General features: G+C 36.2%; 1 protein-coding gene across 1 annotated transcript in view; it reads left to right on the forward strand.

Annotated features, from left to right (window-relative positions):
- Positions 1-9,111, forward strand: part of FAM171B (family with sequence similarity 171 member B) — a 62,125-nt gene extending 53,014 nt beyond the window's left edge. The window contains exons 6-8 of the mRNA XM_045868389.3: positions 712-828; positions 5,594-5,717; positions 5,972-9,111. Of these exons, the coding sequence (XP_045724345.1) occupies positions 712-828; positions 5,594-5,717; positions 5,972-7,316 (1,586 nt within the window). The 3' untranslated portion in view covers positions 7,317-9,111. The remainder of the gene's footprint in view (positions 1-711; positions 829-5,593; positions 5,718-5,971) is intronic.
- The last annotated feature ends 5,155 nt before the right edge of the window (positions 9,112-14,266 follow it).

Raw genomic sequence — 14,266 nt, forward strand, 5'->3', positions numbered from 1 at the left:
CTTAAAAATTTGGTTCTAAAAGAGCCATGCCAGTAGTAATAGACCCAAACAGTATTTAATAAAAAAATTAATGAGGCCATAAAATATACATTATAAGTGTTTAATCAGAATCCCAGAACAGGGGACAAATAACGGCCTATTGATAAATTTGGATTTCACTATTCACATCCTTAAGACATACCTCGATATGCACATTTAAACATTGCTTAGAGAGTCATGATTTCCCTAAATATGTATACTTTCTTATTTATAAGGACTTTATTTTCTTTAGTCATAACAAGCATTCAAATCATTCTATTGTATACATTATTATAATATGACTATAAATATATTTTAAAGACTTTATTTCTTTATTTATTTAGAGAGAGAACACATGTGAATGAGGGGAGAGGTAGAAGGAGAGGGAGAGAGAGAATCCCAAGTAGACTCCACGCCAAGTGCAGAGCCCAACGTGGGGCTCAATCTCACGACCCTGAGATCATATCCTGAGCCAAAACCAAGAGTCAGACGCTCAACCGACTGAGTTACCCAGGCACCCCAATATGCACTATATTATGATATAATATATATTATCCCAGGATAACATATTGCCAGAGTTTTCGTAATCTTTGAAAGAGTCCTGCAAAGTATTCTATACATGACTATCAGCAAACTCCTATCAGCATTAAAGACGTATAAACTAACTGGTATTTTTTACTTGCCTTTTTATAGGTGCTTGGGTAAATCATGGCCGGGGAACAGTCAAGGCATATAATAATCACTTAATTTGGACATATGATGCACCACATTTGGGCTACTGGATAGCAGCTCCATTTCCAGGAACTAGAGGTATTGTAAAAATGAAACAAAAGTAATTTGAAAAAAAAATCCAAATAGGCAAACTGGAATACTGCTAGGTCTTGATTTTATTGTAAACATTGCCACTTACTGACTATATAATGTTGGAAAAAGCTTCTAGTCTCTTGATCTCAGCTTTATTTTAATATTTTTTCATGTGTATAAGAAAAGATTAAGCTCAATGAACTCTAAGGTCCTTTATGGCTATGATGTCTGATGAATCTGTGAAGTATAAAGTTTGTTCAAATCAAATGTTTACTTCGCAAGAATAAATTCCACCCACATCAGTTAGAGCCTTGGGTTGTGAGCCACAGGAACAGCTCTTGGATAATTACATAAAAATTACATAAAATTAGGATATAGGGAGTTCACTGGACGCCAGGAAAGGCTAAAGAACTAGATTCCAAAAGCCAGGAATCCTAGGGACCCCAGTTAGCAGGACTGTGTGACTTTGCAAGATTGCTGTTACATATAGGGCTGACTCTGACCCTTTGCAGTCTTTTCCTCACCCTGTTCCTGCATTCTAGGGATGAAGAATTTGGTTGGCCCAGACTTGGGTCATGAGCACACTCCTGGGGTTAAGGGCTGTTGAAAAATAGTGTCCCCATACTGTTTCCAAGATAAGACATGCGATACCCCGAATGAAGGTTTGGCCTGACATAGGAACTGGAGGTGGACAAAAGCTAAGACTTGTCCACTAGGAACTGTCTGTTCATATTCTAGGACAAATGAGTATTTTACTTTTCCTAGATTTAACATGCTATCAGATTATCTATATGATTTGTAGTAAGGAAATCACACATGCATCTTGAGTCATGTAAATCTCTCAAAATACTCAAACATTGCATGTTTTATCCATTAAATCTTCTTAAAGTCTTCTAACCTGTGGTCGTGTAGACTGGTTGCACCACTGGCCTGCTCCGACTTTATGGGCCTTCTGGGTGCTCACTGGGATCAGCTGAGTTGCTTCTTGGCTTTCCCTGTTGCCAGCTTTGCTAAGTCAGCTTTCCAGCCTTCAGCGCCTTCTTCCTCTTTTATCTTGTTCTCCTTTTCTCTTGTTCTCCTTTTCTCCGTTAACCTGTGGGCTGGTTGATTTAGAAAAACAAAACAAAGCAAAACTTTCAGTGTCATTTTAGTGAAGTTTTGGAGGGAGTGTGAAGGTTGAATGCGTAGGTCATTCCTACATCTTTAATCATGTGTCAGAGAATTCTTTTGGTTTATTGAGGGTCTGGGCTCCCAGTTGAGGTGCTAGTCGGGAACAGTCCCATGCATACCCCGATCCAGGATGTGGGTGACATTTTACATACATATACATACATTTCTCTACAGCATTCAATCACCTAACTTTGTTATGGCTGTCTATTAATAATTTGAAGGTTCTGTTCTTTCTGAAAATGTCTTTTTTAATAGTTTAATTTTTTTCATTTTATATTGACAACCTTTGAATTTTAAACCATGCAAGGTAACAAGACCTTTTTTTTTCCCCCCAATGAAACCCAAATTTAGGATTCCAATAGAAGAAATATGAGCCATTAACCATTATGATCAAGGGGGATGTTCTCCCTGTTTTTGTTTGAACTTAGTGCTTATGAGATTATTTATTCAGAAACCAGAGGGTGGTTATTTTGTTCTTCGTGATGCAAAATATCCTGCAGTCTTGCCAGCTGTCTGGCCTTATTTAATTCTAGATTTGCAACTATAATGAAATATTGATGAAAAAGAACAATTAATATTTAATACCTCAACTCAACTAAATGCAAGTTATTTCATTTCTAATAAACATAACCTAAAGAACACTTGAGTTTTATAGAGAAATGTACTTTACACAAAAAATATACCTGAAATCAATTTATATAAGATGACTATGAATTATAAAAGTCAAATAATTTTCTAGAGTAGGTGGAAATTTTGTTTTAGCTTATATGTTGGAAAAGATTTTGTATGAATCAGAGTACTAAAATAGAAGTGTGGGATTCCCATTTAGTTTGAATTAGATAGCTTCTACTGATGCTTTTGAAAAATCCACCCACAAGTATATCACAGTCAAAGGAACACTATACTAGAAATACAGATAGCTTGATTATAGCTCTGGCTTTGCCAGTAAATATCTGGCTGACCTTGAAATAGGTACTTACCCATTTTAGTATTAGTTTTCTTATTTCTAAATTGTAGGAGTTGGATATGATGATCCCTAATGTCCCCACCCCCCCAAAGTGTAGATTTTGAGTAAAATCACATTTTGTAAAATCAAAGTTGGTCCTCTGATGGACTAGTGTCTGGTGTGCTGAAGCTACTTTACTTAAAATTTGGTTAATAACATACTAAATCTGTTTTTTAAATAAGTCTTAAATAGAATTCTAGAATTCCTTGGAAAATAAGTACAAGAAATTAAAATCAAATTGTTTTTCATAGATTTCTATAGTAGAGTTTAAAAATCAAGTACTTAGGACTGTTTTTAAATATGCATTTTCAAATATATTTAAGTGAAAATATCCTTTTCTGCCTTTGTCTTTTTAGACACACACACACACACACACGCGCGCGCATACTTTTTGCTGTTGTCCTACATATAAAATTTTGGGGAAACCCAACAGTATCAGCCTCTTATTTCCAAAAGTGGTTCTATTGCAGAAACATATATTCATATATCCTTAGAAGTTGAATTTCATCCAGTTATTATCAAACTTTACTCCATTGCAGCTCTGGATCCTGAATAAGAATCTGCAGATAGAATTGTTACTCTTATTTCTTTTCTGTTTGAAGAAATTTCATATTGTGCAATGCTATACTTGGTTGTCTATTATTACCTACCATATATATGGGAAAGTGTGGCCAATACTGGAGTGCCTATTCTTTCATGACCTTGAAGTTTCATTCAACAACAATGGTGTCATACAGGTAACACTTTGACTGCTTCTCATGTGCTAAGCACTAAGTGTTTTAGTAAGTATTAACTTTTAATAGTAAGTAAGTATTAACTTTTAATCCTTGTAACAACCCACATAGGTGAGATCTGACAGATATGAACTGAGACACAAAGTAAGGAAACTTGCCCAAGAAATAAATGAGAATGTTACGGAGTAAACAGTGATGTTGAGGTTTGAGTACAAGTCTAGAGGCCTCTGCACTTACATGAGTTCCCAGGAACTTTTTCTAAAGGAGCAAAAGGGTCCTGTGGGGATGGGGAATGGAGGTGTCTGAAGGTTAAGGTAGCAACAGATACCGTCTTCCCTTTTGTAAATACTATTTTTATACTTCATCCTCACCATATCAGGCTTTATACGTGGAATCTCCTGAATGGAGGGGGTGGGGGTTTTCTGTTCCTCCCCAGAATGGGTGAGGGTGGAAGAAATGTATATATTTATTTATTTATTTATTTTTTAAAGATTTTATTTATTTATTAGAGAGAGAATGAGAGAGAGCATGAGAGGGAGGAGGGTCAGAGGGAGAAGCAGACTCCCCGCCGAGCAGGGAGCCCGATGCGGGACTCAACCCAGGGACTCCAGGATCATGACCCGAGCCGAAGGCAGTCGCTCAACCAACTGAGCCACCCAGGCGCCCGAGAATTAAATTTTAATAGCAAGTTTTTCTTAAAAGAGAAATAGACCAGGATTCTAATTGAGACACACTGGCTCCAAAGTTTGTATGCATAACCACAGTACTGATTCTCCGAAACCTTTACTACTATCATTATTATTTATTTTTATCAAATTAGATAACGTGAAAGTTAAAGGATCCAAAGACCTTGTGATCCTCAGTCTTTTATTCTGGACATTCTCATGGTAGAGCTTGCCAGAAAACCAGTTGTCTCATTACTCTTATCACCTTATCATCCTGAATACATATGAGACTCTAGTTGGTAATGATCAGTAGACTTGTTACATACATTTGTGAACCAAGTGCAGTCTTAGTGATATTAAAACAGGTTACCTCAACATTGGTTGCGTTTATTTTCATGCAGAATCTTCATAGCCTACAACTGATCATCCCGGTGCATTAATCCACTTTTATTGCACTTAAGCGGATTCCAACAGCAGTGTACCTTTGTGTTCTCATACAGGAAGATAATGGGTCATTTGTACCTCTGCATGGCATCTTCTTAATCTAGAGGCCGGGCTGAAAGAGTTGCAACTTGGAATCCTTCAAGTCCTCCAATTTTCCTTTCTAGAAAACCTTTCATACCTACTTACCTTGGCAAATTCTTTTTTGAATTTATCTTTAAAATTTCTTTTAAAATTGATTATAGCTAATAAGTCAACGCTCACTACCAACATTCTATCCCCAAACCTCTGGGCACAGAAATATTTTCTCCTAGTTTATTCCACCAAATATTTTGCTACCATACAACATGGGTCAGTTTTACCGCCTGCTGAAGCAAGCTTCCTCACTGTCGGGCCTGGAAGCCACTGTCATGACTGTTGGGCTTGGCTTGGTTCAGTTCAACATTTGTTCTCATTCCAGAACATAGGCTGAAGGAATGGCAGTACCGTGGGATACACTGTTCATATATTAGAGGGTCTTAGCAAGAGGGCAGGGCCGTATCATGCAGCCTCATTTAAGGGGCTCACATTTCATTGAGCAGAACAAGTCAACTGATGAAGCCCAAAGTGTGGGGAACATATGCTCCACCCACTGGGAAGCCTGCTGTTGAGACCGGAGCAACCAAATACAACCGTGTACGCATACTTAATCTGCCTTCCCCAGAATAGGACGTGGTTGAAAATTTGATCTAAAATGATATATTTTCTGTATATAGGTTCAGGTAGAAATGGAGACTCCAGGGACATAACTGCCTACCACACGGTGTTCCTCACTGCCATATTAGGAGGCACAGTAGTCATTGTCATTGGATTTTTTGCTGTGCTTCTTTGTTATTGCAGGTAAGAGAAATATTAATATGTACAAACACACAAAACTATCATTATAGTATCACGTCAGTGTGTTATGGGTATTACGGAGTTTATTTATAAAAATTAGTTTGATTTTTATAATATGTAGATTAAAATAAAAGTGGATATACTCTAACAGCATTGCATATATAATACACATGTTATGGGATAGTTTTGTTTTTTTTTTTTAATGACTCTTCTGGATCATAAGTTTTAAACACTTTGTGCCATCTCTTCTACTCTAGGGATAAGTGTGGTACTCCACAGAAAAGAGAAAGAAATATCACTAAACTCGAAGTCCTCAAGAGAGACCAGACAACTTCAACCACACACATAAATCATATCAGTTCAGTCAAAGTTGCATTAAAAGCTGAGGACAAGTCACAGTTATTTAATGCCAAAAACTCCTCATATAGCCCTCAGAAAAAGGAGCCATCAAAGGCAGAAGCAGAAGAAAGAGTTTCCATGGTAAAAACTCGGGACAATTTTAAAATCTACAATGAGGATGTTCCATTTCTATCAGCCAGTCAAAACAATTACTCAAGAAACCCAACACAGTCTTTGGAGGCCACTGCAGGGTCTAAACAACCTAAACATATGAACAACAATCTGTCTTCATCTCTAGGTGATGCACAAGAGGAAAAGAGATACCTCACAGGTAATGAGGAGGTGTATGGACATTCCCACATTCCTGAACAGCTTATGCATCTCTACAGCCAACCCATTGCCATTCTTCAAACGTCTGACCTTTTTGCCACTCCAGAGCAGGTACATACTGCTAAGTCAGCTACTTTGCCAAGAAAGGGACAGTTAGTCTATGGCCAATTGATGGAACCAGTAAGCAGAGAGAACTTTACACAGACATTGCCCAAAATGCCAGTGCATTCTCACGCACAGCCCCCAGCTGCCAGGGAAGAGAACATCCCACTCGAAGGGCAACAGAGCCTGCCATCGCAAACTTCAGATTGGAGCCGGTATTCAAACAGCTTACTAGAATCGGTTTCTGTGCCTGGAACACTAAATGAAGCTGTCGTGATGACTCCCTTCTCATCAGAGCTTCAAGGAATTTCAGAACAGACCCTCCTGGAGCTGTCCAAAGGAAAGCCTTCCCCCCACCCCAGAGCATGGTTTGTGTCTCTTGATGGAAAACCAGTCGCACAAGTGAGACATTCCTTTATAGACCTGAAAAAGGGCAAGAGAGCCCAGAGCAATGACACGAGTTTGGACTCTGGGGTGGACATGAATGAGCACCACTCAAGTAGAAAACTCGAGAGGGAGAAAACTTTCATCAAAAGCATGCATCCGCCTAAGATCCTTTACTTAGAAGATTTAGACCTGAGCAGTAGCGAGAGTGGGACCACTGTTTGCTCCCCTGAGGACCCGGCTTTAAGGCACATCCTAGACGGAGGGAGCGGGGCTATCATGGAACACCCTGGGGAGGAGTCTCCAGGAAGAAAAAGCACTGCTGAAGATTTTGAAGCCAATATATCCCCCACGAAAAAGAGGGGCAGACCACCACTAGCCAAAAAGGATAGCAAGACTAATATTTGGAAGAAGCGCGAGGAACGCCCACTGCTTCCCATAAATTAACGCCGAGGGTGGTTGTGTCTCCGCTGTCTCGTGTTGTTTATTCTTGCTTCTTGTAAATTGCTGTATGAACTTTTTAAGAAGTTGAGACTGAGCAAGCTCATGGTCCCTGGACATGTCTCAAGCAGAGTAAATAGTAAAATGGCAATTCACTACTGAAAGAGAAAGATACCAAGAAATGCTTTTTCTGGCCTATTCTTTTCATTTATTTTTGGGTGATGAATTTGAAGTATCCAAGAGCTCAAAATGTAAAATAGTTTCAGGATGTTTGTTAGTTATCTGAAAATGTTGCTCATTCAGCCAATTTAGCCCTCTTAAGAATAACAGTGAAATGTGTACTCCCCCAAAGTTGCTTCCAAAAATGTTGCCTCTGCTTTGATGCCTGCCCCTGCGAAACATTTAGAAATGAAACTGTATTCTTTGGGCATCATAGTCTTGTGAAATATTACTGTTATGTTCTCCTCTGCCTATAGGTGAAAATAACAATAAATGTTCTCTGTTGGTGTTACTCTAGAATTTAAAGGCCAAACAACATTTCCTTTTCTGCAATAAACGGCATGTGTACTGTATCAACCCCAAAATAAATCTTACTCATGTAAGATAGGCAAGAAGCTACTTGGTTGTTAGAGAGGGAAATAGCAGCTCTTTGGTTGTGTTTGGATATAACTTCACAGGATAAATGATAAGATGTTAACTTGTTATTTAGAAATCTGAAAAATGAACGCTCTGATACTTTCATTTTTATTTTAAATTTTCTTTTTTTCCCTGCTTCTATAGTGAAATGAGCTTAGCTGTCAAGGAAAACTTTTAGCAATCTGAAAAAACAAAACAAAACAAAACCTATATCTTTAAGACTCACTGATACATGTAGGCTAAAATCAGCTTTAGGATATTTTTTCTATCCCCCCGCCATTCATTCATTTTAAACTTGATTTAAAATTTAATATATAGGTGATCATAAGAAACTTTCAGTTTATTAACAAAATATGTGAAGCTAAAAGAAATGAACATTTCATTTTTTTTTGAAATGTTGATGAGCAGGAAAATAAATTCTATTTCCCTATGACTCAAAAAAACCTTTAGAATATTAGGGTATATATCCAGATGTTTTTCTCTTGACATTCATAAAACATGTTTTAGGAAATATTTCAATTTAATGGAGAAAAAAGTTTTTTTAAATCACTTGGAGCATTTGCAACATTTTTTCTAGTTTTGAAAGTAATATATCCATGCTCTTTTCATATAGAAAAGAATTCAGAATGAATACATTCAACAGCTGTTTTTAATTATAATTGTCTTCAACTCTGAATTATCATTCATATGTCCTAAAAATAAAGCTCTTTGTTAATTAAAATCAGCTCATCCCATTTTTCTTAAAATTTCCATGAAGGCAAATATCTGAAGCAGCTTCCCCTTTCCCTTGGGGGAAAAGTAAAACTAAATTACTTTATTTCTCATCCTCTTCTATTCAACATGGGAGCAACATAGAGACCCAAGGCACATAAACAATTTGAAAGAAGCAAAATTAGCCATATTAACTTTAGTCAAATTATAGATGGCTAGTCAGTGAAAGACAACCATTTTTTTTTTCCCCCAAGATAGTCGACTTCAGCCAGTTTTTTCCTGTAATTACTTTAGTTTTTCCTATAACACCTAACCTGTCAGATAATACTCCTTTCTGAATTAACCCAAAGAACTTAAAAACATAGGCAAAAGTTTGCCATATTTTATCCAATCCATAGGAGGGAGAAATATTTGGGGTAATACCTAGGTTTAGTTTTTTGAGTAGGAGGTTTCTTATTGGTCTACAGAGAGATGCATTAAAAGTGGCATAAATGAAAATGACTTGGAAAAGGTTACAGAGTTAGTGCTCTGCTGAAGTGCCTTTGATATAGACTTGCTTTATTGGAAGGATAATACGCTAACATCTTTCTTTAATGTGCATTTTCTTTATGTTAGCCAAATTAAACAGATGTGCAGTTTTTGTTAATTAAAAAATATAGACCTAGTGGTTCATGTTGGAACAATGAGTTTTGCATGCAAGTAACATTTCTCTTTTGTGTTTTTTTGACTCCAGTTTATATTGATAAGTTATGTTGGAATGAAGCTAGAAACTATGTAGTAAAATGGTGCACTTCAATATTTTAAGTTTATATTTTCCCTACCTTTAAATAAAAATGTTTCATCTTTTAGCTTGGTAATGGAATACACATGTTGATATAAGGGTATATCATTCAAGTGTGCCACTTATTCATTCTTATGTAAAAGGAAATGAGATGTATCCCCAGGGGCTTTTCTAGAAATACTTTTTTTGGTTTCAGAATTTTTTTTTTATACACTGCACAGTCTGTTCTCAATGGGAAAGTATAGGCAATTTACCTTTTCTAATGATCAAAAATGTGTAACTTCTCATTTGTGAGTAGTTCACAAATTTCCTGTTAAAAAGCTGAAGCCATCTACTTTTTCTTAACCCAAGTAATAATTACCCTACAATATTCACAACTTTCTTAAATTTTTAAATTGAAAACCAACAGTTTTTTGCAAATGTAACTCTTGAGAATTTTGATCACAAATTGTTAACATTTGTGGATCCTTTGTATATACTTTGGATATATCTTAAAAGCAAAATTATCCCTCAATTAACTGATGGATTCGCTTACTAAAGCACAGCTATATGTATTTTTGAATACATATTATGATCTTGAGACTTTATAAAATCAATTTTTATGATATTTATGCAGTTGTATAGGGTTTACGCCCTTTTATAATACACAGTATACCACGAAGGTCACAAATGTTGAGGAATAAAAGCACTTCTTTGCTTTGGCAATCATTTTCAGATCACTTTCTGTGTTTGAATCCTCTGATATCAATACATACAGAGTTTTAGGAATCTGTGGGTCAAATAATGTCCCTCAAAACTTCCCAGAAAGGTGAAGCTCAAAGTTTGTATTCATTTATAGTGAATGACTCATTTACCCATGTTTTGGCATCGTAAAGAATTTGACCATGTTAATTTCCATCTCAGACCTTAAGTTGACATACTGCTCTCTTCTTTCTAAGTATTTCTTTGTTTTGTATTTCAACAGAGGAATCGCACATTTCATTGTATTTATTGCCATTATTACTATATTTACTGCTGAAAACTGTAACAATCTGAAGATTTGTAAAATGTTAAACATAGTTCATTAAAGGTAATAAATTTAAAAAGTACTTGGTGCATTGATTTAAAAATTTACTTTTTTTAGAGAGCGGGGAGGGGCATAGGGAGAAGAGAAAATTCCAGGCAGACTCCATGCTGAGCATGGAGCCTGACTCAGGTCTCAATCCCACAACCCTGAGATTACAACCTGAGTGGAAACCAAGAGCTGGATGCTCAACCAGCTCTGCCACCCAGGCATCTCCTTGATGTATTCTTTAATTTGGGGTAAGCTAACAAAACATTCCTCCCTAAACTGTCATTTAATCTAGTAAAGATTCAATTATTACTTTTTCCTTTATTACACTCCCTGTGGCAAAATAAAGATATTTGAATACCCTTTGTTTATATAATGAACTTGATTTCTCTTTGTATTTCATGTTCTCCAAAGTTCACATTTTTACTATTAAAGCTGAGTAGAGGCAAATTATTTTTCCATTCAATGAGAAGACTTAATGTGATAGAATGTAAAATAAAATTGCAGTACCCAAAATACCTAAGTGAGAAAATGATACATTATTCCCTCCCCCTCCACTTAAAAACATTATTTGGACTTTAAACATAAGACAATATAATCACACAAGAGCTATTCACACTTAGGGTGTTAGATCTCCTTCAAGAGAACTTCTGCTCACCTAACTGAACCATACTCAAGTTCAGACAGTTTGTATTTTGGGGTTTTAGAATATCTCTAAATTTTTATTTATTTAATTTACTATTTTTTAAGTACACTCCATGCCCAGTGTGGAGCCCAACATGGGGCTTGAACTCACAACCCTGAGATCAAGACCTGAGCTGAGATCAAGAGTCAGACCCTTAACCAACTGAGCCACCTAGGTGCTCCTATTTTTTTTTTATTTTTAAGTAATCTCTACACCCAACATGGGGCTTGACCTTAAAACCCTGAGATCAAGAGTTGCATGCTCTACTGACTGAGCCAGCCAGGCACCCCTAGAATATCTTTTAGAATCGTTATCTTGGCTGCCATGTTTTCAGACATTTTGTATAACTTATATAAATTAATATGATAGTAGAAATACCTTTGGTTAGTTAATGGGACTGGGCTCTGAATCCACTTACAAATAACAGTGCAGATTACGACCTCAGCACTATTGTTTGTGATAGACACTCCCATCTGGATCCCTGTAGAGTGTAAGCCAGGCTGTGGCTACCTTTGTTCCAGGGCCTGGTCTCCCACTGGGATAGTCTAAAGTCTTGACAGAAACAATGCAGTTTCTAGAGTTGTCACGCAGGACCCAACCTAAGCTCACATAGAACTGATTGTAACAGAAAATAGATTTCATAAATCACAATCAGAAACATAGCTGCCAAACAGATGATGTTCATGAGCCAGTCATCACATTCTCATCTCAGAAGGGAAATTAATATGGGAAGACTAATATGTAAGAACTATAGGAAAGGTAGTTGGATGGAGTCAGGAGATTTTTTAATGAAATTTATCAGAAGTGATTCACCTATCAGTACTTGATACTTGTGACAGCTAATTAAGGACCTTTCCCTCAACTACATGCTGTTGGGATATAGTACCAGTTAAAACTATATCACAGGGTTGCTTTATCTAGACTCCTTAAAATCACTTTTTGGACTTTTTATAGGTAGATTTCTCTATTATGGTTTACAGGGAGATTAATTCTTATCAGTAAGCTCTCTCTGAAGCAATTGTGGGGTTAATTTCTTTTGAGAACTTTGTTCTATTGTCTTAGATTTGGATTGGTTTGCTCCATCAAAATAAACTCTTTCCTTGACTTTCTTATCTTTTTCCTTTATTTTGAGCCTCTTTTTTGGTGGGATCTGTGGACTTCTGCCCAACTGGATTTTTTTTTTTTTTAATAAAAACATTTTCAGTTTGACTAGAAAAAAATCATATTGATTATAATCAATTTATAATGTTAAATACCAAGAAGGTAATAAATCAATTGCAAATGATGGAAAAACATTTTCATTAAAATATATATGGCAAATTTCTTATGGAGAAAATAGTGATAACCATTTTCTTTCTAAACTAGATAGACTTAGAGACCACATTTTAAAATTACCTGGGTTTATCAAAACTGCAGTAACACTTCTTTCCACTTTGTTAGCTACAGTAGCTAAAGACCTACCTGCTTCTGTTGGGAAAGTTTACATGTTGAGAAGTATATGATTTCTTTTTTCCCTTCAATGACAAAACCTTTCTTGACTGAATCTTACATTTCCTATACTTACTATGGTTGTAAATAATATACCACAGTCCTGCAGGGATACCCAATTTCCCACATGATTTAGCCTTTTTTTTTTTTTTTTTTGTCTGTACTTCAGGTTGACTAGAAGTTTCATAATTCATATGTTGACTGATTCTAATCCTTACAGACCTTATTAAAACACTAGACTAACTGCAGACAGTCTGATTCAAAACAAACCAGATAATTACATTCCCAGGAGTCTTGGGGCTTATTACACTTGAACAGCTTAGTTAAAAACCTTTCCTAAATACAATATTGAAAAGTATAATTGTGGCTATTAAGCAACATGGAGTAAATAGTGCAAAATAATTTTTATTTTACATATTTCTATATTTCAGTCTAGAAAAAATAGATTTTTGTTTCACATAGGAAGTATTTTTAAAAAGTATATCTATTCAGCTTAAATCTACCCCTAATATCCAGCTTTCTGTGATAAATACTATTTCAAAACCCTGATTTCTAACTTACATGACTTCTGAAAGATTTGTGTTCATTAGATACAGAAATGTGTAATTATTAACATGTACTTTTACAGTACATGTATTTTTTTTCCATTTAGTGTTTACTACTGATTGTTGGGGTAACTGGGTGTCTGGGAGAGATCAGTCTTTTTTTTTAGATATTCTGAATTATAAGGATTGGTGAGGCATCTAGCTTTCTCATGCACTGCCCTTACATGGCTGATGGAAAACTTAAGGTAGTATAGAGGAAAAAACACAGGCTAGGCAAATATTAGTTATTGGTTTTTGACACTACATTTGATGAATTTAAATTATAAGGGGTTGCTTTTATGGCTCAGCCTTCTTAAACCAAAGTTATCTCCATTTAAGAACTCGTGATCATCACTGCAAACTGGCACTTGAAGGTTACATTTTGATAACTGAGTTCTTACAGCCATTATTGTCGTGCTTTTTCATCAGGATCACTAAGTATTGGGAAAAAAGAGGACATGTAAAATTAAGGAGGAAGGGGATCCAAGACAGTGGTGTAGGAAGACCCTGAACTTACCTCCTCCCAGGAACACAACAAACTTAAGCTATATATAGAATAATTTTACTCTGAAAGGGAGGAACTAGAGAATTAGATGAACAATGTATTTACAACAATTCAATATATTCACAACAAAAGACAAGAGATGCACTGAGAAGAATAAAAAAAGCAAAGACATGACCTTTCTCTGGACCCCACTGCTGATGTGGTGACCCTACAATAGGAAAGGATCCCCAAAATATGGGATTCTCTTTTAAGGAGTGAAGGGACTATTCCCCACACTAGGCAACCCAACCGTTTGAGCTGGCACTGGAAAGATAAGCCCCCAAAATATCTGGTATTGAAAATCTGGGCAATAAAAATCAGGAGAATCATAGACCTATAGGGTACAGAAATCCCACTCTTTTAGAGCTTGTGCACAAACTCATTTGCCCTGCGATCCAGCACAAAAGCACAGATTGAAAAGTGTCTAAGCCATAAGTGAGGGAGACCCACATACTAATTTTAAAGCAGCTACTGGC

Source organism: Mirounga angustirostris, unplaced genomic scaffold, assembly GCF_029215605.1.
Source record: "Mirounga angustirostris isolate CCGP_5_RB_7025 unplaced genomic scaffold, mMirAng1.0.hap1 SCAF_3, whole genome shotgun sequence".
Lineage (NCBI taxonomy): Eukaryota > Metazoa > Chordata > Mammalia > Carnivora > Phocidae > Mirounga > Mirounga angustirostris.